At 38.7% G+C, this 27,506-nt stretch overlaps 1 protein-coding gene and 1 long non-coding RNA gene across 2 annotated transcripts in view; one reads left to right on the top strand and one right to left on the bottom strand.

Annotated features, from left to right (window-relative positions):
- Positions 1–27,506, bottom strand: part of ITGA8 (integrin subunit alpha 8) — a 169,267-nt gene that overhangs the window by 16,794 nt on the left and 124,967 nt on the right. The window contains exons 24-27 of the mRNA XM_038530016.1: positions 22,640–22,745; positions 20,499–20,657; positions 9,355–9,483; positions 4,435–4,548 (exon numbers count right to left, since the gene is read on the bottom strand). Coding sequence (XP_038385944.1) covers positions 4,435–4,548; positions 9,355–9,483; positions 20,499–20,657; positions 22,640–22,745 — 508 coding nt within the window. The remainder of the gene's footprint in view (positions 1–4,434; positions 4,549–9,354; positions 9,484–20,498; positions 20,658–22,639; positions 22,746–27,506) is intronic.
- LOC119870137 lies at positions 713–19,674 on the top strand. Its single transcript, XR_005355288.1, has 3 exons — positions 713–837; positions 2,159–2,312; positions 19,568–19,674. It is a non-coding gene; the product is annotated as an uncharacterized LOC119870137 (long non-coding RNA).

Raw genomic sequence — 27,506 nt, 5'->3', positions numbered from 1 at the left:
GTTTAACTCTTTCTTTGTCTCTATTACTTGTCTCACCAAGATTATATAAAAATGGAGGGTGTAAAAAGAATGGAGGGTATAAACCACGGGATGTAATGTTTATATCTTACACAGCACTTGAACACCATCACCATGGCTGACTGAGCATGTAAATGGACAGTGAATGAACTTTCTCACCTCATGTAATACCAATATGATAACACCTTGCAAAAGGTTTGGTTCTTTCAATGGTTGAATTGGACCCTCTCTGTTATCAACTAGATTAGAAAGTTCAAGAAGTTGTAAGAGAGATACGGACATAGAATGAGGGCTGTGGTTCATGAAAATGGGCTGTTGACCTGCTCCTCCACTATTTGATTCTGTATTGCAAACTGACACAGTCTGGGTCCTGATCAAATTAAGATGGTAGGCAAATAGCCTGTAAAAATACAACTCATAGATCTACTCCTTATTTAATTTAATTTAATTTATTGATTATTATTATTTTTAAAGAATTTATTTATTTGAGAGAGAGAGAGACAGAGCATGAGCAGGCAAGAGGAAGCAGAGGGAAAGGGAGAAGCAGGGACCCTGAGATCATGACCTGAGCTGAAGGCAGATGTGTAACAGATTGAACCACACAGGTGCCCCCCTACATCTTATTTTAAATTATTCTTCAAAACCAAGGTTTCTTCCATCCCATTCAGTAGGAAAATGCTTTTTTTTTTTTTTTTTTCATTTTTCTAAGATGCTCTGGAGCTCCAGGGAACAGAGAATGTAAGCAATTCGGCTGTGATCACCTGGGGCAGCACCAAAGATATGCTAGTCTTATGACTGCAGGTCAATGGCATGGCACAGGTAAGTAATTCATGAACAATTATGAGCAGAGTCATATTATTGATTCCACGTTCAAAGTTGAATGCTTTCAGCCGTGGTCTTCAGATAACAATTACATTATTCTTATGTTTAAAAGAAATTTCCTCTTCCATATAGCAATCTACTCATGTAATAGCAATCATTGCCATATTGTAGGCAATTTAAGATTGAAAAAACAGCTGGAGTTAATATCTATTGACAATATCTTAGACCTTCAACCTGACCAGCTAGCTATTAATCCTCAGAAAATGCTCTGTTCTCCTGTCATTGCTGTGTCATTTCAACTGCGGTTTGCAGCTCACTAGCTGCCTCTGTTATGCACTTTTGCACAATGATTTGCTTATGGTTTTGGTATGAATAAAAGTCCTCTAGTTGGTAACAAATGGAGAGTGAGGCTTTCGAATTGGTTAAATGCATACATAGTGTGGCTGGTAAGGTCACAAGCCCTTCTACTCCTACCTTCCCATTGCCTAATAACTTCTCAAGAATTCTTTTTGACCACATAGCCCATGTTGAAGTACTCAACATTTGCCAGAAAGAAAGCCTGGTGAATTGACAAAACTGAAGCAATTACTGGTAAAATCTTACCAGAAACTGTGAAGGATTGTTTCAAACAGCAATCAACAGGACAGGGTATCATTTAGGGCTAATCTAAATAAAATCTTTTTCTGAGCCATTTGCCTGTTCACCAAGTGGACAGGAACAAACATAATGCAGCAAATCATGTCATGCAGGAATTGTAAACTTTCTAGTTTGGATTAGGAAGAATTGTAAACTTTCTAGTTTGGATTAGGAAGAAAGAACATGTTTCCGTCCTTTAGGATTTCATGACAAAACCGTTAAAGACCTCCAGTATATAATATATTCTTGAGAGAGGGAGAGAGTGAGCAGGAGAGGCAGGGAGAGAGTGAGAGAGAGAGAGAGAGAGAGAGAGAGAGAGAGAGACTGCAATAAGGCACTCCTTTCTGGCACTCAGATTCCAAGCTAGGAATAAGCAGAAACTGGGTGTCCAGAAATTTGGGCTACGGCTGTTGGTAAATGCTGGTGATTTGGGCCACTCTCTTTGGTTTTGGTTTTGGTCATGATCTCAGAGTCTTGGGATCACGGAGCCCCTCGTTGGATTCTGCGCTCAGCAAGGAGTCTGCTTGAGATTCTCTCTTTTCCTCTGCCCCTCCCCCTGCTCTCTCTCTCTCTTTCTCTCAAATAAGTCAATAATCTTAAAAAAAAATCATGTTTCCCTTGACTGTTTTGTCCTAATGATTTTAGTCCTGCTTCATAAAAAAGTTATTTTCCTTTATTTCAGCAGGACATGATGCCCAAAGTAATCGAAGGAATGTATGGTTATCATTGAAGACTGTATGGACTTGGGAATTCAGTAAGACTCCTCTCCTTAACTCAACTCTGAGATAAGAAGTAATGACTCAAAATCAGAGTGACCATGAGCAAATTGGTGGAAAGTAAGTAGTACCTGAAGCAGCATCTGGTGCATGGTTGGCACTCCATGGGTATTTGTTTAGTGAATGAATAAATAATGGTTTAACTAAAAAAAAAAAAAATAAATTGTGTACTGCATTTCTCCCTGGTTCAGGCATTCAAAACTTCCTGGCTTAGTGGTTGAGCATCTGCCTTTGACTCAGGTCATGATCCCAGGGTCTTAGGATGGAGTCCTGTGTGAGGCTCCCTGTAGGGAGCCTGCTTCTCCCTCTGCCTATGTTTCTGCCTCTCTCTGTCTCAAATAAATAAATAAATAAATAAATAAATAAATAAATAAATAAATAAATAAAATCTAAAAAAAAAAAAAAGCTGGGGGTGATTTTGCCCCTAGGGGACATTGGCAATGTCTGGAGAGTTTTGTGGCCACAACTGGGGTGGGTTGCTACTGGCATCGAGTGGGTGGAAGCCAGGGATGCTGCTAGGCATCCTATAATGTACTTCCTATAAAGCATTCTATAATCCTACAATGATAGACCTCCCACAATAAAGAATTATCTGATCTGAAATATACTGAGATTAAGAAACCCTGCCTCATGTTAAAAGAAAAACTTCACAACAACCATTTCAAAAATACCTTTAACTTTCCTTCTATTTATTTTAGAAACAAAATTAAAGATTAAAGAAGCATTTTGTATTCCAGAAAACATGAAAGGAACTATGAAATTCTGTATTTATTAGTTAGAGTCCAAAGGATGTTACCATTTGATTTTCTATGGCACAATGAGCCAAATGAATTTTTTAATAGTTAAAATATGAGCAAGATTGCATAGATTTGGTAGGGGTTTTAATTTAGCTTATTTTTCTCCTCTCTAAATCCTTTCTAAACAAGGTCACAACATAGTATATTTAAATAAATCACTGTTTCCAAATGGAAAAATTAATTTCCTTAGTATAAAAGAGATTTTAAAACTTTAAAATGCACACAATCAATGGAATTATCTGTGGCAGTGTGGGATGCCACCACATATAGATAAGCCAAAGCAGCAAAGAATCTACTAATCACACATATGTGTAACGTCACTGAGATGCATCCAGGCTGGAGCCAGTCCATGGGAACACCAAACAAGCAAAACTTTTTAGGGCCATCTCCCTTTTCCCCTCCTAATTGATTTCTATTTTGATCGTTTTGGGCATATGGCTCGTACTGTGCTCTTGTACTCACTATCATTCCACTAACTAATATTTACTGAAAAACTACTACATGCTGGGCACTGGGTATGATGTAGTGAGCTAAATAGATTTATTTGAATCGAAGTTACTGTCTAAACGTCTTAGGGACTCAAGATATTTAAATTGGCTTCACCTAAAAAATGAAAGAGTATTACCCAGCCACAAAAAAGAAAGAAATCCTGCCTTTTGTGACAACACAGATGGACTGGGAGGGCATTATGTTACGTGAAATAAGTCAGAGAAAGACAAATACTGTATGATATCACTTACATGTGGAATCTAAAGAAGAAGAACTCAGAAATAGAGTAGATCAGGTTGGTGGTTGCCAATGGTGGGGGACGTGGGGAGATGTTGGCAAAGGATACAAACTTCCAGCTACAAGATGAATAGGTTCTGGGTATCTAATGTATAATTAACAATACTGTATTGTATTCTTGAGAGCTGTTGAGAGAGTAGACCTTAAAAGTTATCACCTACCGTCCACACACACACACACACACACACGTAATTACATGAGGAAATGGAGGTATGAAGTGACTTCAGTGCAGTAACCATTCCAAAACATATACATGGATCAAATCATCAGGTTGTACACCTTAAACTTACATATGTTACATGTCCACAATAAACCTGGAAAAAAAATGTCTTCACCTGATGGGAAAGATGACCAGCTGATCTTGGCTCAATGGCTCCATAGACACTTCTTTTAAAAGATTTTTAAAAATTTAAAATATTTTAAAAAATTAATAAAAATTTTAAGTTGAAAATGAAATAAAATTAAATCTAAATTTTTTAAGTGAAAAAATTCAAAGCTTTTTAAATTTAAAGATTAAGACATTCAAAAGTCTTTTTGAGACAAACTTCCAACTGAGATTTTGAGGAGAGATTCCCTGCAAGCCTGTGCAATGTTGTTACCTGGAGAAAGGTCCTGGCCCATAACCGTGATCTGACTTTTAGGACAGCGCTTTCTCCTCCTTCTAGCTGCCCCACTGCACAGGAGATCTGTAAGCACTCGATATTTGTACAATTCTGCAAAAAACCAATAGCAGTGGTGGCCCATCAGTGTCTTTAAATTGTCAACATTGAAGTCAGTTTATCTGCATTGTATTTTCTCAGAAGTCACCATCTAATTCATAAATTAGTCATTTAAATAACACATTTACCTTGACAATCAAGAGAAAACACAGCTTTGTAGTAATGATGTGTCAGTTTTAGTAGTAGTGTAGAGATAAAATGGAGCATAAAATACAACAAAAATTTTAGGCTTCTTTTTTTCCTAAGGACTTAAAGCAATATTCCTGCAGCAGTGATTGGGTTGTTCTGTTTCCTCTTCTTTTTATTTTATTTTATTTTTTGAAGATTTTATTTATTTATTCATGAGAGACATACAGAGAGAGGCAGAGACATAGGCAGAGAGAGAAGCAGGCTCCCTGTGGGGAGCCTGATGCGGGACTCAATCCCAGGATCCCAGGATCCCAGATTCCCAGGGTCCCAGGACCCAAGGGATCACGACCTGAGTCAAAGGCAGATGTTCAATCACTGAGCCATGCAAGTACCCTGGATTGTTCTGTTTTAATTTCATTTCTCAGAACATGTAAAGATATTCCTGGTAGACATTTACAACACCTGACCCTGGGCTAAGCAAGCCCTGAAAAGGCTTCAGAGGAAGCTCCTTGTGTCTATATTATCTCAAAGACCCAGTGTTAACAACCCATTGACAAACATTTGCTCCAAAACATTCTTCTCTCTAAATTACTTCTTGGTTATAAAGCAGAATCTTCTTTGAGTTCCATGCTATTTTTAAACTAGTTTCTAGTCTTGCCAACTTATAATGGGTAACTCTTACCAAATGGAATGCACGTTCCAGGGAAATATTCATTATGATGACATTCTGTCTGCCAAATCCTATCTTCTGATTGGATCCAGTATGGAAATAAATGGACACCTCACCTCCACTATCTGTGTACCTGTACAGGGTGTTACTTCTTGGATTGTTCTCCCTCACTGATTTGAATTTGATTCAGTGGGCTATGCTTTATTTATTTCTCATGTTTCAAGCACTGGGCTCTGGCCTGTTGATGCTCAGTATACATTAGTTTATTGAATATTACGCACAGGATTTAATGGAAGCATTTTACTTTATTTTTTTAAGATTTTATTTAATTTTTCATGAGAGACACACAGAGAGAGGCAGAGACACAGGCAGAGGGAGAAGCTGGCTCCCTGTGGGGAACCTGATGCAGGACTCAATCTCAGGACCCCAGGATCATGCCCTGAGCCAAAGGCAGATATTCAACTGCTGAGCCCCCAAGCATCCTGAGGCAGTTCACTTTAATGAAATTGCTAAGCCACAGAGTAACCTGAGGGACATACTGCCATGAGAACTTTTTTTGAGAACCTCAGAATTCTCTAAGAGCAAAGCAATCAGGGATACATATCTGATAAATTCCAGGGAGGTCAGATTTCTACATGCTGTTTCCAAATTCAGGTGGCTGGGCTGTTCCTATTCTACTAGGGTTGGGCGCTGAGGTGTCTGGGGTTTTGTGCCTCCAGCAGGAGTAGGAATTCTGGAAGCACTGCACTCAGGTCCCCTGTGAGGACCTTTGTGTTTATCTATACTTCATTACTGACATGCTGTGTATCCCCAATCCTACCCTGTGGAGGCCAAGGAGGGGAGTGAGAAGGAGGTTATTCTTGTAAACTCCCTGGAGCTGTTGGTCCTGGTGAGCTAGCTCTGCTGGAGGATTCTGGAGAAGATGGTGCTCAGAATGAATCATGAAGGGTGAGAAAGAGTGACCTAGGTGGACAGGGACAAGCCCAGCATGTGTTCAGAAGAAAGGAGAGAAGGGTATTTGGAGTCAGGGTGGACAGATGGAAATGAGAGAGGAAAGTCTAAGTGATAAAGAATTTTCCCATTTGGGCCAAGGACTTTAGATTCTATTCAGAAGGTTCTGTTTATGCAAGGGCTACAAACAGGTTTGGGTTTTAGGGGCAGGTGGTATGTGAGTCAAGAATGGTGGGGAGGAGAGCGAGAAGCCATGAGGGTGACAAGAGCTTGTTGCAAGAGTCCAAGTGAGAAGGAGGAGGTCCTTACCTGGGGCATGGGAGGGAGCGAGAAGACGAAGTATAGGAAAGTTCAGGAAGTAGAATGGGACAGTTGGTGACAAGCTGGAAGTTGGGATGAAGGGAGAGAGGATTGGAAGGAGCCCTTCTGGCTTGGGGAACTGAGTGGGTGGGTCCTGATACTACTGAGATTGGGAATCCCAGAGGAGAAGCACTTTCTGAGGGTCATGAAGATGGAGTCCTGGACATGTTGGGACTGGGGTGGCTATCAGACATCCAGGTGAATGTATATGCTGAGCCGCTTGAGTCTAGAGCTCAGTAGAGATGGCTAAGATGGCAGGAGGCACATAGGCATGGCTGGAGTTAATGATCTTGCAGAACCTTTTCCTGAAGGAGCGAAGTCAATAGGAGAGGGGAGGGGCCCGAAGATGCAATCTTGAGGTACAGGGATGTCTGCGAATGGGCAGAGAAGCAGGCCAGGGACAACTGTAAGAAGGCACAGGCCAACAGACTGGAAGAGAGCCTGGAGAGAATGTTTTTTGGGGAGGCCAAGGGATGGGATGGTTTTAGGAAGCAGTTCATAGCATCATATGCTGAAGAGGGTTTGAAAGATAAGGTTTCTGTAAGCGGAGTAGGAAAAAGGACAAGAAGAAAGCCTGGGGAGGAGGAGATGAGGTGGTCAGTACGAGAGCAGCAGGGGCCCTAGATGAGAAAGGCAAGGACATTCTTGGCGGAGGAAAAATTGTATTTCCACGCTATGGATACAAATTTTTCCTATGCAAATGTGGAAATTACAATCCAACACAAGATGTTGGCATTTTGCACTTTCAAATTCCTAATCAGAAACGGGATTCAGTAAGTTGTTTTTAACTAAACAAAAACCGTAGGCGGTCTTATTTAACTTTTGATTTTAGAATAAACTTCGTATAATCACTTTCTATCCAGAACTGTTTTGACTTGAGGACATGGGGAGGCGTACGGTTTGCAATTTTCAAACCAATAAGAGAATAAAGCATGAGTTAACAAAGTCAGATATGGAAATCAAGAATTGCCTTGCTCTCATCTGCTAGTAACAAGTTTCTATGATATTCAGGAGTTAAAAATCATTGTGCATTTAAAAAATCTTTTTTAAAAAGATTTCATTTATTTATTCGTGAGATATATATATATATATATAGACAGAGAGGCAGAGACACAGGCAGAGGGAGAAGCAGGCTCCACACAGGGAGCCCAATGTGGGACTCGATCCTGCAACTCCAGGATCACGCCCCGAGTCAAAGGCAGACACTCAACCACTGAGCCACCCAGGTGTCCCTAAAAAAATCTTTAATGAGAAAACAGGAGGGAAAAAAAAATCTGACCCTACAACAGAAGTGCATATACTTTTCAAATGAATTTTAGTTATTAATCTCTACAGCCTCAGGGTGTTTATGAGAAATACACTAAAGCATAAATTGAAAAACATAAGTGAATCTTGATTTTCTAAATTGTTGATTCCCATAGGTGTGGACACTGGTTCTCCAGAGGGCTTTTATATTGGTACTGCGTTTTAGAATTCTATAGATGCCAATCATTGCTTTCTTTTTACAAAATTTATTAAATTTTATTGAGGTAAATTGACACACATTATATTGTTTCAATATTTGTATATATTGTGAAATGATCTCCACAATCCAGTTATTATTCATCATCACAGTTATAATTTTTATGATCTTTAAGAGCTTTTAAGATCTCCTCTCTTAACACCTATCAAATATGCAATATATTATTATTAAGTGTAGTACCATTCTGTATGCCACATGCACAGCTATTGTTTTCTATTCTATTATTTCTCCTGGAAGCTTTCTTTAAACAATAATATGTGGCATTTTATTAATTTATCCTAAGCTGAATAGCATATCACTTTCTGACTCTTAGGTTTTAAAAAACATTACCATACCATAAAAAGTTGCAGGGATTTGAATCAAAATCTGCCACCTGCCATAGCTTTTTGCCAGGTAACTTTAGGTACTTCTATTATAATAAACATTCCTCTCTTGATTTAAGTTTAACTAAATAAGTTAGACTTGCTTGATATACTTTTCTGTCCATTTCTGTGTTTGAAACTTTTTATGAATGTTACAACATGCTCAAGACATGAAAACAAATCATTTTAGCCTCTTTTAAGTGTAGTGTTTGGTGGTATTAACATTCACCTTGGGACGAGTGTGAGAATTGAACAGAAAATACTGACTCTTGAGTGCTCTCCACAGTTCTGCAAAGGGTTTACTAATAAGCTCAAAATCAATCTACCATAGCCGCCAACGCTAAGACTCTGCAGGATTTTGACCCAGGAAATCAGAAGGCCCCATTCTCATCTCTTCTGGACCAGCAGAGGAGTCTGAGATGCAGGGACATGTGTCAACAACCTCCCTCCACCCCCAGGACCTGCTGCTCCAGGCCTTTCCACACTCTCACTCTCAAGGTCTGGGGACATGCTCACATGGGAGCTTTGTGTTCTCCAAAGCACTACATGCCATGTTTTAGATTTTTATCATTATTTTTCTAACGTGGCCTGCATGGCAGGTTTAGAAGAGTGAAAACACTATAATGCAAATACTCCTTTGTCTGCATGGAAGAGTTGCTTTCACGGCTCATAACATGTACTGCCAAAACACGGCAGGCATATCTGAGCATTGAAACAATAGTCAAGTTCAAACCATCTGTGTTTGGGAGTTCTGGCCAATCCAGCCTTTCCTCTCTGATCTGCGCACGCTGAGATAACCAACTCACCAGGATTTTTGCGGGGCTCTGTCTGTGGGGCTCCAGCACCCCCACATCTCTCCTCCGGACAAGATGAGGGATGGTCGAGTTTCGCAAAAAGGCGCTCAGCTCGGGGGTGTCCTCTGGGGGGGTGGCGGGCTGCCAAGAGAAAGCAAGAGACAGCACATCAGTCTCATAAATGCTCATCACCTCTTCATTAGCCTTGAACTCCAGGCATTTCGTGGATAAGGAGTCACAAGAGAAGCCAGACCTGTCCTGATTTACCAGCAGTGTGTTCAACCCCAAAGTGAAATGCATGGACAAGGAACCAGCCTTCCCATTCTCCAACCATAGGAGCTCCTGAAGGATGGGGAATGCATCTTGGGAAAGTTTATCTGGTAAGGATCAGATTTTCAGTAGAAGTGATCTCCCCAGATGGAAGTGACTTTTCAAGCATGAGTCATTATTTTCCTGTTACTTTCCTTTTATCATTTATTCGTGCTGGGGAAGCTCAGGAACCTTCTGTGTGGTGAGACGGATCCTGAGGTGGCAGGAAAGTGAGGCGGTGGCTGTGGGGAAACAGCCTGACGTAGTCAAGGACCAAACATCAGCACGTCTAAGCCCCATGCTCCTGGAGTTGGAAGAAATGCTCCTTCAGGAGTGAATCATGTTCTAATAAAAATGACTTTTGCAAAGCATGCCACATGAACACTGTGCTGTAAGGGGGGTTGTTTTGTGAGTGTTCTAGAACTTATGATTTTATCTCAGGCTCCATGCTGGGTACCTCTGATAGCTGAATAAATATTTTGAAAGTGCCTGTAAGTCACACATAATATCCCATTAAAAGTCTTCATTTTAGACTGCCTGAATATAGAAACTTAATTTTCTGCTCCTGCCCCAAGTCCCTCCAAACGCACGTTCTTTTACATAGTTTCTCTTTGTAGTCACAGGAGCAATAGTAGTATGTTCATTTCTATGGGATGAACAAAGATATTCCTATATTGTAGATGTAAGAAGTACCACAAAAGATGAAATGATCATGCTCAGCCTGTTCTAAGACCCTAGGAAAATCTACGGGATAAACAGAAAGGTAAGAGTCCAGATTCTGTAGTATGCCATGAACAGCCCTCTATATACTGGCCTCAGCCTACCTCTCCAGCCTTGTTTCTTACCAAGAGCCCTCTCCATCCTGCCCTGCAATGTATAGAACCACTGTCCACTCCTGACATGCACCAGGATGATTCCTGGGCCCCTGTTTGGCATTCCACATGGTAGCTCCATTCCCCCTTATGCACCCATCAAGCTGTGCAGTAACTGCCTGCTGACCAGCCTGAGTTGCCCAGCAAGGAAATGTAAAATGATAAGCATTGTGTCTCATATAACATCCAAGGAAGTATCAGGAAACAGGGAGAGAAAGAAGATCCAGTGAGGAAAAGTAAAATGGGAGAAATCAGATGTAACAGACAATCCAGGAAAGTGGGAAAGTGTGAACCTAGGGAAGTCTAAGGAAAAGAAAGTTACAAAAATAAAGGAGTGACTAAGAATGTCAAATTCTGCAGAGGAATAAAGAATGAGGACTAAAAGTAGTCATTGTATTTGTCACAAAAGAAATTATGGACAGATGATCCAGCAATTCCATTCGGGGTATTCATCGGAAGAAAATAAAACACTAGCTTGGAGAGATTTTCAGCAGAAGTGATCTCCCCAGATGGAAGTGAGATCGCCTCCATGTTCACTGGAGCATTATTTATAGTAGCCAAGATATGGAAGCAGCCTAAGTGTCCATAGCTGGATGAATAGATGTGGTGTCCATGCACGCATATATGCACACCAATATTATTCAAGCATAAAAAAAGAAGAAAATCCTGCCATTTATGAAACATGGATGACCTTGTGGGCATTAAGTGAACCAAGACAGAGAAAGACAAATACATGTGGAATCTAAAGAAACAAAAAAAGACCACTCCAAACCAAAACAAACCCCTAAACTCGTAGATACAGAGACTAGATTGGTGATTGTCACAGTTTAGGGGGGCTGGGGAGGGGGCAAAATGGGTGAAAGTGGTCACAAAGTATAAACTTCCAGTTATAAAATAAATGTCTTAAGGATATACTGTACAGCACAGTGACTATAATTAATAATACTGTGTTGTATATTTGAAAGTTGCTAAGAGAGTAGATCTTAAAAGTTTTCAACACAAGGAAAAGCATTTGTAACTCTTTGTGGTGATGGATGTGAACTAGGCTTACTTACCATGGTGATAATTTCACAATGTATATAAATACCCAATCATGTTGTACACCTGAAACTAATATGCTACATGTCAATTATATCTCAATGTAAAACGAGAAAAAAAGAATTTGTAGATGCCCTTTACCGAGCAGAGGATTGGTATGTGTGGAAAATGATCTGCAGAAGCCAAAGGGTGAATGCATTCAAACAAATGAATATTTGAAAAAATAAAATTAAATCTTTATCTTATTCTTATATTAAGGCAATTTTCCATGGCTCAGAGATGAGATGCAGCCACGTCTTCCAAATAAGAAAGCACCAAAAGAAAACAAAATAAAACATAGATGCTCTTAGTTGCTATTTATAATGGAAACAGAATAGTAATATAAAACTTTGTGGGCATACATAGATTACTTGTTAAATGACATTTATGCATAAGACCACTGAACAGTTTTTTGATGTAGAGCTACATAGAATTCTAAAAAATACAAGATCTTAGTAAAGGGAATAGGCAGGTTATAAAATAGCATATATAATAAGATTGTATTTTTAAATTAAAAAATGGATGTATATTTAACTTGTATATCTAGAAATAATCTGGAAGAATAATCATGTAAATATTGCCAGTGCTAGAGATTTGATGATATTAAGAAGTTTCACTAACTACTTTTCAGGTATGATAATGGGTATTATAGATTTTTTAAAAAGTTTTTATTTATTTATTCATGACAGACACACACACACAGAGAGGCAGAGACGCAGGCAGAGGGAGAAGCAGGTCCATGCAGGGAGCCCGACGTGGGACTTGATCCCAGGTCTCCAGGATCCAGGGTCTCCTGAACTGAAGGCAGTGCTAAACCGCTAAGCCACCTGGGGTTGCCTGGTATTATAGATTTTTAAAGAGAATACTTAATTACTGGCAATATACAATCAATTGGAAAAGTAAACCAATGCACACATAAATGGGAAATTAACAGTAAATGGGTGGTGACATAATTAGAAATTAAAAATTTTCTTTATGTTTTATACATTGCCTGATATATTCTTTTGACAGACATTTAGTACTCTTTAATATGAAAATTAAAAAAAACTCAATTGTAATAAGAGTAAAAGAGAAATAAGAAAGCAGGGATAACAAGTAGAGTATGGCTAAACATGAAAGGGAATAGGGGCTCATTCTTGGAAGGAGATTCGGATCCAAGTCATTTGCTTATTGTTTTGAAGAAGCAGGAAATTTAACTAAGTTTCTGGGGTCCAAGGAGGGAACCAGCAGAGAGGAAGAGCTTGAAAATATAGGAAACGGGATACTTGATGTAGCAAAGTTAAATTTGGAATCCGAAGAAGACCTTTCCTTCCTCTCAAAGTATTGGGTAGGATTTGAGGATGAGAAAGAGACAATTAGAAGTGTGTGTGTGTGTGTGTGTGTGTGTGTGTGTGTGTGGTGGGGGTTGGGATTTGGGATGGCGAAAAGGATCCTTTGAAGATTCTCTTGCTGTAAGGTCATCTGCTAACAGTGATGCCAGAGAGGCTGGATAGGAAGTCTGAGAACAGTAGTGAAGGTTTGGAGAAGCCAATGAAGAAACTGCTAGGGGGGTCATCAGGATGGTAGAGGGGCTCCTCCAGACGCTGGATGTCCAGTGAGCACTTCCCACCATCGATGTGTCCTGGTACTTCAGGTGAAGGGGCAGAGAAGCCAAATTATGGGACTGTACCTGATCGAGATTTATGGAACAGGGACTTGAAAGGATAGAAGGGAAGGGAGGTTAAGTAAGAGAAACTGTAAAAGAGCGTTTCAACCGACTCATCATGGAATCCAGACTTGTCAGGAAAGAAAGTCTGGCCAAAGGCAGTCTTGAGAGTCAGGTGGGTGAGCTAACTAATAGAAAGTTTTCACATCAAAGAAGAGAAGGTCTTGTGGACAGAGGAAGTGAGAAAGTTATAAAAATAGGAGATTGCATTGGAGGCTTGGATGTTGACTTAAACACTTTAGGGACAGGGTGACCAGAAGTGATGTTCACAGCACTGGGCTGTTGAACTACATAGATTGTGAGGTGCAGACCAGCCCCACGGATGCTTGAACAGTAGGAAGGAGTGGTAGGGAAGGAGTGCCAGCCAAAGAGATGCTCAAGCATACACAATGGTGGACAATCTGAGAGAAAAGCTCTTATAAGATTAAAATTTGAATTGAGATAGAAAATTGTGAAGATCTCTAAGATTCCTTTATATATTTTATGTGTGTGTATGTATAGTTTTTGCTTTGATATTTTCATGTGTAATTTCTTTTTTTATATGGGTCCTTGGGAGATATGTTACAGAGTTAACTCTATCTAACCAAACTACAGGGGAACAGATACTGGAAGGACCTATGGAATGTTCCTTTATTCCTGTAGTAGTAGCAGTAGTAGGAAAATAATAGCCCAAAGAGAAGACAACTCTTCAGCTTCCTGTGTGATGGCATCAGATGCAGCTTGTGTACAGATAAAGAACACATTTGTGGTGGCCGCTGGTCCATCATCATTTACAAATATTATGAGCAGTCTCAGAGGGCTTACTCTGAGCCAGAGAATGAACGTATTACACAGCAGGGGTTGATAAAACATGCTTCTTTCTTTTCGTAATATTATTTTACAGATAGAAGAATGTCCCTCCCAACCACCACACTGAGAAAGTCTTCGAATGGCTTACAAACCAGTTTTCTAAAGTGGCATTCCAGAAATTATTTCAGAATCTAAAACAAAACAAAAAAACCAAAAAGCAAAATGAACAAAAACTAAAAAACAAGGATGAACTTATCCAAGAAATGTAAACAACACTTACAGCCTGTTTTCTAGATGAACTCTTGGAGCTTCTTTCACAACTGATCATGAACCCACGGGTCATGTTTTTCCTTAATCTGAAACCCTGAGAGGTGAGGGCCTCTTAGCACCCGTCTTAGGCAGGCATTCAGTTCAGAAAACAATTTGCTAAGTGCTCTGAGAAGCTGGTGATAAACACTCAAGTATCTTCCTCAGAACAATTGGAAAACTGCTCCTTTCTGCATTAAGGAAATAATTGTTAGTAAATATGGTTTTTCCCCAGCTGTTACTCAGATTTTGACTCCAACAGGAGTTTCCTATTTGCATGACTCTTGACCAAACTCTTCACTCTGGGTAGGTTTAAATTTATGAGTTAAAGAGATACTGCATAGCTGGAATGTGCAATACTGGTGAAAATGCAACTTTTGAAGAAAATAGTTGGGTGCAATGAGATTAAAGGTTCTTTGAACCTGAACAAACACAACACATACTATCCTCATCTTGTTTGTGATTTGTCTTTGGATTTCAGGTATTCCTAATACACAAAAGATGGCAGACTTTTCCTCAGGTAATTCTTTGTCTATAATTAAATGGGAGTAGAGACAATCACAGGAGGTTGGGCTACCATGTCATTTTCTTCAAGACATAAATGTGAAGGATTTGTCAGGAGAGGAAAACACACACACACTTTTTTTTAACATCCTGAAAAAATAATAGATTCTCTCTGTTGGTGATTTTGAAGCTTCTGTTAGTTGTTGGAGATGTGTTCTTACATTTTAAAATTTCCATGAGAACCTGAAGACCATCTTAAAGAGAAGATAAGGCAAAGAGAAATTGACCCTGGAGAGTGTAAGCCCTTTGGTGGCTGAAAATTGGACCAATACGCACTGTTAAAAATAAAAAGTGAATGAAAGTCCTTTATCAGGGGGTGCATGTAAGAGAGAGAGAGAGAAATGGAGAAAGAGACAGAGAATGCAAGTGGGTCGGGAGCTATAACAAGTGTCCCTGCATTCTGAATTAAGAAAAACAGTAATTAAATGGAGGCCATTTTGAAGGAAAAGAATTCTCTCAAGGGTAAGACAAAACTATGCAAATTTGCTAAGTCAAGCCAAGGCAAGCCAAGGCAAGCCAAGCCACAGTCTGTGTTCACCAATTTTGAAAAAAACAAACACAAACCCCCACCCCCCCAAAACTAGTTGCAGGGCTATAATCCTTGATGGATGGTCCCTGTGTTTCTGCTTCCATGTTTGTACTATCTGGTTGCAATTTGGGCTTCCTGTGAGAATGCTCTTGTTTGAGACAGTTGTAACCTCCTGCTTTCCATGGCTCCAAAGCCCATTCTTCACACAACATTGGCTTCTCTCTTGTCTACCACCCTAATCTAGCCCCTATCAGATCATTTGTACCCCGGCTCCTTTCTTGAGTGGGCGCCCAGAATGTGGTACTGGGATCCTTGTGTGTGTTGAGGCCAGCACCTCGCTGGTCCTCCCATCCTGGGTACAGCCTGACATTCCACAGCCCTCTCTCCCGCTTCTTACACTTGGCTGTCCATGATGAAATCTTGCCAACTTAAAAAAAAAAAAAAATCCTTCACTCTTTATGCAGCTTTGGTTTCTAACTAGTGTTGGCTTTTTCAACTACATCTTATCTAGGGATCATCGCCTGTCTGGAGGACTCTCCAACCCCCAGGATAAAGTCTACCCAAATAGGATAATGGATAGTTTGAAATCATTATTTTACTGCCTTTAGAATGGTTGAGAAATACTTTATCCAACTCTAAAATTTTATTCCAAGGAGGATCTGGAATGAATTAGATTTAATGGATTGGTCAGAATGCTGCAGACAGTTGAATGTTTCACAGTTTTCGATGGTAGAATATGCAGGAATCGCCACATTAAAATCCTCTATCTCTGAAGCCTGGAGCCAGAACCTTCATGGCCATCTGCTTCTGCCCCTTCGTTCATAGAAGGCAGAGAAATGAACCTGGTGAAGTGAAACCATCATAGGAGGAACAGAAAACCAAGCACAGCAATCATTTCACTGGGAGGTGAAATGAAAGCAGAAGCAAATGTACCCAAGGCCCTGTCCCGCTCTCCGGCTTGCCTGCACTGGGTACTACAAGAGGCTGTGTGGCTCACTCCCTTTTCTTGAACCCCATCACCTGTGCATGCTCCTATTTCTGTTCACACTGGGGAATTGGAACAGTGTCAATAAAGCAGGCTAAGTGAATCCCCATGAAGCCTGATAGGAGGCAACTATTAAAAAAACTCATAAACTTCTAGTGGCATCCAAGTTATGTCTCCAATTTAGTCACTGATGCTCTGTATTTAGGCAGTGAGTGAGGTGGGTGTGGGTGAGAACTTTTGCCCACTATTTCCTCTGATCACGGTGGTGGCTGTCCAAGGCAATCTGCTCTTCATACCTTGGAGGGATAACTCAGCTGTACCAGTCACCACTGTGAAAAGTGAGTCCCGTTCAGAAGTTGAAGGCCTATGTGAGGAGAGTCGCATTTGGAATGCCTGTTGAATTTATAGCTGGGTTGTATTTCGGAGGATTTTAGGCTAGATGTTTGGCACCCAGGATACATCTGTCTTTAGAGGCAATCTTTTAAATTGTGGCTCAGTTTTCAGGCCAGCCCACAAAAAACCCTACTTTATCGACAATATGGCTTTGATGAGTAAAACTATGCATTCATAATAAAAAGTAAAGCCAAAAGGTTGCTGAGTAATTAAAAAAAAACACCACATTGTGTTAAATACATTAGTTCTATTAAATGCTAGCAGGTTTAATTAGGTGGATATGAGAAATTATTTTGAGATGTGGGATTTTGCAGGGAATATTCAGGAAATTTCAAAGGTTTTAGAGTTGGTGGCATTCTTTCCTTAGAGCAGATGGCTGAGAAAATGCCTCTAAGGAAATTTGGACAGTTGCTTTTTCATCAGCACATTCCCTTAGACATTGGTAGGAGCTGCAAAGGAGCAGTGAAGTAGAGAGCTCCTTCCATTGGTTGAGAAAAAAAATGAGGATATATATGGGGAAATGACAAAAAAGATTTATGTGACCCAAAAAGAAAGAATTTTGCTGTGCGGAAATCAGTTGATTGGCTATAGAAGCAAATGTGGGGAACTTGAAAATCCTCCAGAGGATACTTGGGAGAGCTGAGGTGGCAGTCTACCCTCTCAGAGTCCCACAGCTGGCCTGGGATATTTTGGTGGTTTGTCCAGTGGTCACTAGAGCATCCTCAGAAAGGACTTGTAGACCTGCTCATAGATGTAGATGTTTCAAGAGGCATTCTGTTTGTAAAGAAGTTGTAGAATCAAATCATAAGGAATTTGATCTTAGTGGATAATAAGATTGAATAGTAGGATTTACTTTTTGCCTATAGGAATGTATTTTGCCTCCTTTTTCCTTTTATTAAACCTACCCTTTCTCTGCTTCTTAAAGAATTAAGTTTTTTTTTAAAAGCTAGATGTTTAGGTATCTATATTTTTTAAAAGTATATTAATTTTTAAATATATAAAATATTTGGGTTAAATATGGGTTAAAAATGGGTGAAATGGGTTAAAAAATCCCAGCAATCAGCTTTGATGTAAGAATCTGAAATTGATACCTAAGTTAAAAAAATTTCTCAGATCTATTCTAGAAGATAGATAACCAAATAGAGTAAATAATTTGTTCTTTACTAATTTCCAATTCATATTTAAGACAGAGAATAGACTGTTTAGCTTTGTATTATCTAGGAAGAAATAAATTTCCAAGTATGTTTATAGGAACTTCACCAATAAATTAATGTCCTAAGAAGAAAATAATTTTCAAGTACTCTCAATTTGTTGGTACCTACTTATATAAAACATACTGATAATTAATTTTAAAAACTTATTTATTGATAAAAATCTCTTTTTGACTCTCTGGGTTATACACACTAAATGTAAGTAGAAGTGCTTAGAGGACCTGAAAGTAAAAACATTTCAAGTTTTTCATTATTCTGAATTTCAAGAGTTCATGAATTGTTATCATTTGTCATTTTGGGGAGCTATTCCTTCACATTGTAATCAAATCTTATATTCAATTTCCACAAATTGAGAGTTTTACAAATTTATAAATTGAGAGTTTAGGTCGCATTTTAAAGATTACTAGCCTTATATTTTTTATTGAAGTCTATACTTCAAAGAATACCCGGGTGGTAGGGACTGCAGGTGCCTAGTGGCTACCAACACCCAGTTTGCATGAATCTGTCAATGTTTAAGGCAAGTGATCTCTTGGTATCCTTCCTGTAAATGACTATTAAACTGCAGCAAAGAAAAAAGAATTCACAACCAACATGATGCATATCACACAAGTTACATAGTATCTATGAACATACATAGTGTTGGATATAAAGCAAACATTCAACTCCAGAGTTTAGAACTTCCCTAGGTGTCTGTGCTCCAAGGTTAAAGAGAAACCTTTAACCATAGGACATGTGAAAGCTTTAATTGCTTCAATGTTATACATTCCCTTTGAAGATGCTATTTTTGCTTTTTAAATTTTTAAAAAAGATTTTATTTATTTGAAAGAGAGACAGAGGGAGCACCAGCAAGGGGAGGGGCAGAAGGAGAGGGAAAAGCAGACTCCCTGCTGAGGGTGGAGCCCAATGTGGGGCTCGATCTCAGGACCCTGAGATCACAAAGTCAGACACTTAACTGATTGAGTCACCCAGGGGCCCCAGAAGATGTTATTTTATAATCCTTGAGGATATTAAAATCATCTCAATGAAGAACCAAAGGAGAGAGGAAATGGACAAAAAATTTTCCAGGGAGGAAGTATTTGAAATAATTTTGTGGAATACAAGTGACTTTATTTATTATTTCCTCATAAAGAAAGAGACTTGTCCTATAAATCCTTTAATACCGAATCCCTTTTAGTCTTCCTCTCTTGGAATAAAAGGCATGTTGGGTTGAAGAAGAAAGCGTTTCATAACTGGCAATGTCCCAGTGCCTGCAGTTAGAGTAGAGGCAGACCCGTGTTCCAAATGGTTGAGTTAGTATTTCATGAAGCCTGCCCTTTGCTCCATTTCCAATAGAGACACTGTCTCCCTGAGCTACTAGACAATGTCGATTCTTAAATAAAGTTCTCTTTTGAGGATAACATCTGGTTAAAAGGTTTTTTTTTTTCTCTCCCCATTCAAATGTGACATTTTCAAGGGTTTATGCTAATTATGTTCTTTTCTTCCCAGAAGAAACTTAAAGCCAGATTTGGATCTTAATCTGAAGGGGATCATCAGCTCCTTGGACACTTGAGCTCCTGGCGAGTCTGTGACCAGAAAAGCAGCGTGGATGGCAGGTGGGGATTGTAGAGAGGCTGAGTTTTAGGTCCCCCAGACCCTGCCTCTTAACAGACCCCAGGTGACTGGATAAGCTTAAGAATCTGAGAAGCACTTCTCTATAAGCTGCACTAAAGAATGTGATCCAGAAATTTCCAGTCTAGGGGTTCTCGGGGGCACTGAGATGGCCTTTGGCAAATTATCGCATTTCTCCACTTAGTATTGGCAACATCTGGAAAAGCCCACTTGGCAAAGATCCTTCTATCTTTTGGCAATGTACCAAAAGGACTCTAAAAATAGCATTTTGTACGAATTCTCCAAAACATGACGTGTCTATTTATGATTTTGGTTTGATTTGTGCTGCTAGTCAAACCATATGCAAAAGATACCTATTAAAGTAGGCTAAATAAGTGACAGGTTACCATGAACAATGAAACCAGGAGAAATTTAAGTTTTCTAGGAGTGACATTTTAAGTTAGGTCTGGCATTTTCAAAAATATTTTATTTATTTGAGAGAGAGAGAGAGAGAGAGAGAGAGAGAGGTGGGGGAGGGGCAGAGGGAGACAGAGAAGCAGACTCCCCCCTGTGCAGGGGGACCAATGCGGGGGCTCAATCCCAGTACCCTGGGACCAGAGCCAAAGGCAGATACTTAACCAATTGAGCCACCCAGGCGCCCCTAGGTCTGGCATTTTAACCATAAAATTAAAAGAAAAAGCCTGATAGATTATCTCCAAAATAACTTATTCTTATAATTACTTTGCCTTAAAAAAATACAAGCCACAGTTTTAATTTTTTTCCTTACCATAAAAAATAAGCAAAACAACCAGTTAGACCAGGCTCCTACCTTTATATCCTGTGGGTTAATATCAGGATTTGTTTGACACCGTAGAGGTCCCAGAGTTTGGACATGAAAAATGTAGAGGAGAAATTCGTCCCGGGCAGAGAATGGCCAGCCCACTTCCAGAAGGGTGTCGCTGATGGTACTTGGTCCAATATTGTGCAGCTATAAACAAGGAACATGTCAAGTAATGGCACAACACAAAACAGGAAGATGAAATCAAACTCCATGTACTTCGTACCCATTCTAAAAGACAGGTATGTTTGGTTTTAATGCATCTGGGCTGTGATGGTGGCATTGGAAAATAGAATCCATGTAAGCAAGAGGAGCTCCAAAAGCAATAAGTGCTGATGCCCAGAGAAGACTCTTCATTCTGGGAACCTCTAAGGGCAGACTTCCTTAGCAAAGACCACATTAACCATGTCTGGTAATTGTGATGTTTACCTTAAATATATATTAATTTCATCGCAGTGCTAGAAATGCAATTTTAATTATATGCTTTCAAAACTAGTTATTCGTTCTTTACATTGAAATCTGCCTTCTTCCTGACTACTGACTTGCCAATTGCAACCATATGGGATGCACTTTCTTTCACCCCCTGGAAAAATAGTTATCCATCAAATGCCAAAGATGGCCCAGGCTCAGCACAGTTCACTTCAAGTACACATTTCAAAGCTGAGCTCCTTCTGTTTTAATCAGTGGATCTCCAAGAAAGAGAGGCCAAATCTCATAAAGAGATGAGCATTTTAAACACATGAATCTTGTACTCACAGGACACCAAAACAGCTTGGGAAAAATCACCAAATGTATTTAAATTTATTGTGGTTTTGAAAATTCACTTCAAAGCTGGCAGGATACTTTTGTCTTTTTTTCCTCCACAGTTCTGATAATTATAATGATCAATAAAACAATTTATAATTTGGTTTTGCTTATTAGGTGGCTCATTTAATTCAAATTATCAAAGCAACATGGCATCCACTGGTAACAGTATATTTTGAGACATGAGGATAGCACATAGGAAACATGTGATGATTGCTTTGTCACCACTGATTATTACCCTAAAATTTTATGATCCATTTATGCTAAGATTAGAAGCAGGGCTGCCCTGAGAATGATTGAGTTTGAATATGTTTGAAACTTTGAAGTTTCACCACTCTTAAGCAGAGTGGTGCACACAAGGTTTAATAAATTATTCAACAGCATTTTTTTTCTAGCAAGGTTCTTAATCTGAGTGGCCTTGGGGACTCTGTTATCCTTTTGCTATCAAGAGAGCTTAGGGCAAAGCTTTGATCCAGCTTTGGATGGGGCTTCTGATTCTGAACCACAGGTTGGGCAGATGACAGAGGTTTTCATGTTGATGCTGTGCAGGAGTTGACACTTCTTTCCCCATATGTAAACAGCTCATCAGTTTTGAAATGACTTCATTGTTAACCTTCGAGTATGTTAGTCATGTCCCTTGTAGCTTCAGATGAAAGTCACAGTCAGAATTATTAGGTCAGTGGAGTGTGTTACATAGGAGAAGGACAGACAGCAGTACAGAAGAACGGGCCTCAAACAGAAGATGGCTTTTCATGAGCTGCTGGTTTGCTTCTGGGAAATATTTTACTAATCAACAGACTATTTCAAATCTCAGAATAAGTTAATTCCTCTGTGTGTGTGTGTGTGTGTGTGTGTGTGTGTTTGTGTTATATGTGTGTGGGTTTTTTGTACAATAGTGAATACTCCATAAATTTTTCTCTGTCTGGTACCTTCTGGTTGGTGACCTTTATTTTAAGAGATGTGTAGGTTTTAAGGATATTTGAAAATGTAGGAAGAAGCAGAAGCAAAATAAAGTCTAGGGAGCTAGTCATTTTTATGCTTAAGCTGTACATTAAAGATTAAAAAAGAGGAAATAAGGAACATTTAAAAGGGAATAGTAACAAGATAAAATATTCTCACTACATAATGACTCTCATCACTAGAAAGCAAGTGACTCATACTGTACTCCCCCCCCTCCCCACTGCAATATGATAGCATAACAGCACAAATCCAAGCAGTATATACAGCTTAGATCTTAGATTGGTGTCTTTTAAAATACTATGAAGAGTTTATTGGTAAAGAGCATAAGAATAAAGTCCTAACACAACTTTAAGATAGATAAAAGCTACCTCATAAATATGTTCCACCAGTGGACCAATTCCTTCCTCTTTGCGGGGCTCCTCTTCTGGCTCCCAGTTATGAATGGGCAAAACAATCTGCGGAGGGTGGGATACTCTGAAACATGGAATGTTTTGTTAATTGCTGATGATGACACAGTAAGGAATGGTTCACTAGTGTACAGGATGCTAACAGCAATGAGAAAAAGTGGCCTGCAATTTACTTGAACAGATATTGCCTATATGGAAAAAGGTATTAAAGCTGATGATCAGTAAAATAACTAAAGGAATAGCAAAGGATCTGAAACATCCACTGGAGGCTTTTAATACCTGGCCTCTAGCTCAGAGGTGGACTATTTTATAGCATTTCACCTCTTGAGCACTAGGAGGGAGAGCAGAGAGTCTTTCTGATTTGAGATGAATAATTTAACATATATACATATAAATGTACACATCTATCTATAGGTCCTGTGTAAGTGTAAGACTGTGTGTGTGTATAGGACTTACATTCCCTACCTTAAGCATGTCAAGAAATGGGACTTTTTTGTGGATAAAAGTCTAGAATTTTGTGTTGTGTTAAACATTGGGTTGTGAAGAAATGTAGTTTTGTATTAAATACTTCAGAGCAGAAAAGTGGTCACTTTATATTCCTACTTAGATTTCTTTGGTTTTCCCTTAATGCAGCCATACCTCCCCCAAGGCCAGGCCAAGAGCCAAAATAAAGCCTGATTGAGTTCTAGAGTTGTCTTCTAGATAACTCAAGGCTGAGAGACACTTAAATGATGTAATCATGTAAGTAGGATATTAACACATAGATATTTTTTGCCTGTAATTTACACCTAGTGAGCACTGGCTGAATGCAAGGCACTGCATGGCATTATTCTACATTAAAAGCTGGTTCCAAACCAAATTGTTATTTTTGTATAATCTTCAAAAGGATACTTCTCAAAAGAACAATGCTTTTTTTTTTTTCTAGCAATTTTTAGGTGAAAGTATCTTTAAAAGAATTCCTAGACCTTAGCTAAAAGTAACTTCAACAGAGAATCTCTCTCGGCAATCAGATGTCTCAAATGCCCCTTTAAGGGCATCAGTAATTAATGCAGCCTCTAGCAATGTCAAATACTATCTTTATTTTCGCCTTTGAGTAATCTCTTTCTCAAGGACGAAGCAAAATTTATTGGACTAAATACTGACCCAAGGGCAAGTAATTTAATTTCTATGTGTCCCTATTTTCTCATCTGGAAAATTATGATAAACTCTTTGGATTGTATACCACAAATTATTGGAAAACATCTCAAATGATCTTGATCAAAGTTAATTTGGCTGCATTGTCTTCTGGGGGTGTGTGGAAGAAGTATATTTTTTAAATTGACAACCCACAGAAATGCTACTAAATTACAAAAACCTTTGCTTTCATCCTTAATGGGCAACTATTAAATTATAAGTGCAGGGCACAGGCTTGCTGGGCTGATACCTCAACATTCCCTATGCTTATATTGGTTTGTTGTTATGTCATGCTCCCCTTTCTGACTTGATTTGATTAAATCATGTTCAGATCAAACATCAGGGACCTGGTAAGAAGAAGAGTACAGAACATGGAAGGTTCTTTTCATTCAAATGAGGCCCAGGAAGTTTGGGCTTCTGGGGGTCTTCATGATCTAGTCACCCAAAGCTTTACTTTGCTCCTAGCTTGGCAATGAGAGTTGACTTCATCATGCTCCACAGCCAATGTGAGGCTCTAAGGAAAACTTTTTTTTTTTGATAGAGAATAAATACAGAACAGAAGCTGAGCACATTTTCTCTGAAAAATTTGTTCTTATGGCCATCAATCCTGTAGGATTGACTGGTCATAAATGCTCCCATGCCACAGAATCATAAATATTTCGACCTTGACAGGTACTATGGAGACAGTGTATTCAATACTTCTCATTTTATCCATGAAGGGAAAATTGATGTTCAGAAAAGTAGGAGTTAATTGCAGGTGAAGACTTCAGCTCAGGTTAATTCAGTACTATTCTATTTCCAATATACAGTTGACTCTTGAAAAACATGGATTTAGACTGCACGGTCCAATATTTTCCCCATATATAAGATACAGCACTGTCATTATTTTTTCTCTTCCTTATGATCTTCTTATTAGCATTTTATTTTCTCTAGTTTACTTTATTGTAAGAATACAGCATATAATACATATATAAAATATCTATTAATCAACTGTTTCTGCTATCAGGAAGGCTTACTGTTAATAGTCCTGGGGGAGTCAAAAGTTGTATGCACAGGGGGTTGGTGCCCCTAACTCTGCCTTGTTCAGAACTCAACTGTATAATGTACCACAGGAGCCACCAAGTAGCAGCGATTTTAGTAAAGACAACTTAAAGAAACATTCTGCCCCATTTCTGTAAACAAAATCAAATAGAAACCTGTAAGAAACAATCTATTATCGGTCATGGCAAAATCATTCAAAAGGTATGGGCCACAAAATTCAGTTATCTACTAAGACTTTTTCAAATCTGGGGAAACCATGACAAAAAATGGCTCCATGGAGATTCCACATAAATAAGTGAAACATTGTTCACAGTTTTCAAAATTTTCATTTTTGTTTAGAAGGAAGGAAGAATATAATCAACTTTTAGCTGAGATAAAGAACCCTAACTGAATAGCATTCACATTCTAGGGTGGAGGATAAAACATTATTCCATGGAGCCCCCCACCCCAGTGATAAGAAGATTGAGGTATCAATGGTAATGCTAGATGTTAGGAAAGGATTAGGGAAGAAAGGAATTAGGTTTCTGGTAAGTTAAAGTGTATGCAATTGGAAGTTCAAGTCTGATGCTGTGCTAGTATGATATGAACCCTATTCTCATAATCCTGTTTTCAAACACTATTAGCCTCAAATAGACTTCTATTTAATGTATGGAACAATGTTGGCTCCACCTGCTATTACCAGTGTTTATACAGACCATGGTTGTTGATGATGGTAGTCTTTTTTTTTTTTTTAAGATTTATTTATTTATGAGAGAGAGAGAGAGGCAGAGAGACAGGCAAAGGGAGAAGTAGGCTCCCCACAGGGAGCCCAATGGGGGACTTGATCCAGGATCCCAGGATCACACCCTGAGCCCAGGCAGACGCTCAATCGCTGAGCCATCCAGGCATCCCGACTGTTTCTTAATCAAACTCACTCAATCCTGATTATATTACAGAGGACACAAATTTATTACTCTTTGTGAGCTAAGTACATGTGGTGCTACCTCTTGTGGCTAAATTTACTTCTTACCGACTTAATGCTAAATTAATCCTTTGAGCCAACAAATGACATGTAAATCTGCTGAAAGACAGTGTTGACACTATCTGGCTTTGAAATAGCAGAATAATTCTCAGTATTTTTTTCCCATTAAAGAAATAAATCCATTTGAGTTTATTTTTAAAATTACAAAACAACGCTAAACTAAAAAAGAACTGCTAGAGACAGTGTGTGATAAAATACATTGGAATAAACACAACTGGGGAAAAAAAAAGAGATTTCTGAAAACTGAGCATGGAAGATTTTCAACACAGTAGCTGTTTGTTCCCTGAAGAATTAAACATTAAAACTAATATTTTTGCTAAGTATTTGGAATAAAGAGCTTTACTTTGCAAAATGGCTAAAAAGAACTCTAACACTGTGTTAAGAATAAACTGTGGTCAGTTGTTGAACATTAATCTAGTGATTAAAAAAACTGCATTCATATGAGAAACCCAATTTTAATTACCTGATTTAATTATTGCTAAAATGAATAGGAAATTTCCTTCCTTTTTAAGTTAGAAATATTGGTATGATAAATGATGGCAGAAATTTATTTATAAATATTTATCTTATAAAATGGATATATAAGAAATAAATATATTACACCTTGCGGCACTGGATTGAGTTATGTCTTATGGAATAAAAACAGTACCCAATTTAAAATTTGCTTTGGCATTAAAAAAAAGTTTCAATTTATTTTTGGTCAGCAAAACAAAGATAAACTAAGCTTAACGAAGGAGACAAAACTTCATATACACTAGTTGTAAATGTTAAAAGATATAAAAATAAGTGTAAAAAAATTCTTATTTCTTCTCTGATTTTCTTTAGTGTTTTTCTCAATGAGAACAATGGGGGAATTGAGAAATGCACAAAAATGAAACATCTGGATTAGCTCCAAATTTCTATAAATCAAACAGCTCACTTCTCATGATTCAGCTCATGAGTTAAAGAAGAAATCACAAAGGAAATTAGAAAACATTGTGACTGAAACCCAACATATCAATATTTTGGTAGATGTTCAAGCAATTAGAGGGAAATTTATAGCACTAAATGCTTATGTAAGAAAAGAGTCGCCAGTCAATGATCTAATTTCTACATAGAGGAATTAGAAAAAGGGAAAATCTAACCTAAAGTGAACAGAAGAAAGGAAATAGTAATAACAAAAGCAGGAGCCAATGGAATAGAAAACAAAGCAACAAATAAAAGAGAAAAAGGGGCACCTGGGTGGCTCAGTCATTTGAGCTTCTGAGATCTCAGAGTCCTGAGATCAAGCCCCAAGATGGGCTCCATGCTCAGTGCAGACTCTGCTGGAGATTGTTTCTCCCTCTGCCCCTTCCCCCACTCTGTGCTCTCTTTCTCTCTCTGTCCTTCTAAATAATTAGTCTTGAGAGAGAGAGAGAGAGAAGGAGAAAAAAGAAAAGTCAATGAAATAAAAAAACTGGTTCTTTGAAAAGTTCACTAGACCCTAGGTAGAGTGATCAAGCAAAGAAAGGAGGGCAGTAGAAGATACAAATCAATACAGGGAATGGTGAGGCCCTACGTACATTAAAAGGAAAATGAGAGAATATCATGAACAAATTTATGCCATACATGTAA

This window comes from Canis lupus, chromosome 2 (genome assembly GCF_011100685.1).
Source record: "Canis lupus familiaris isolate Mischka breed German Shepherd chromosome 2, alternate assembly UU_Cfam_GSD_1.0, whole genome shotgun sequence".
Lineage (NCBI taxonomy): Eukaryota > Metazoa > Chordata > Mammalia > Carnivora > Canidae > Canis > Canis lupus.
The sequence above is the reverse complement of the archived record's forward strand: the minus strand, read 5'-3'. Positions and strand labels throughout refer to the sequence as shown.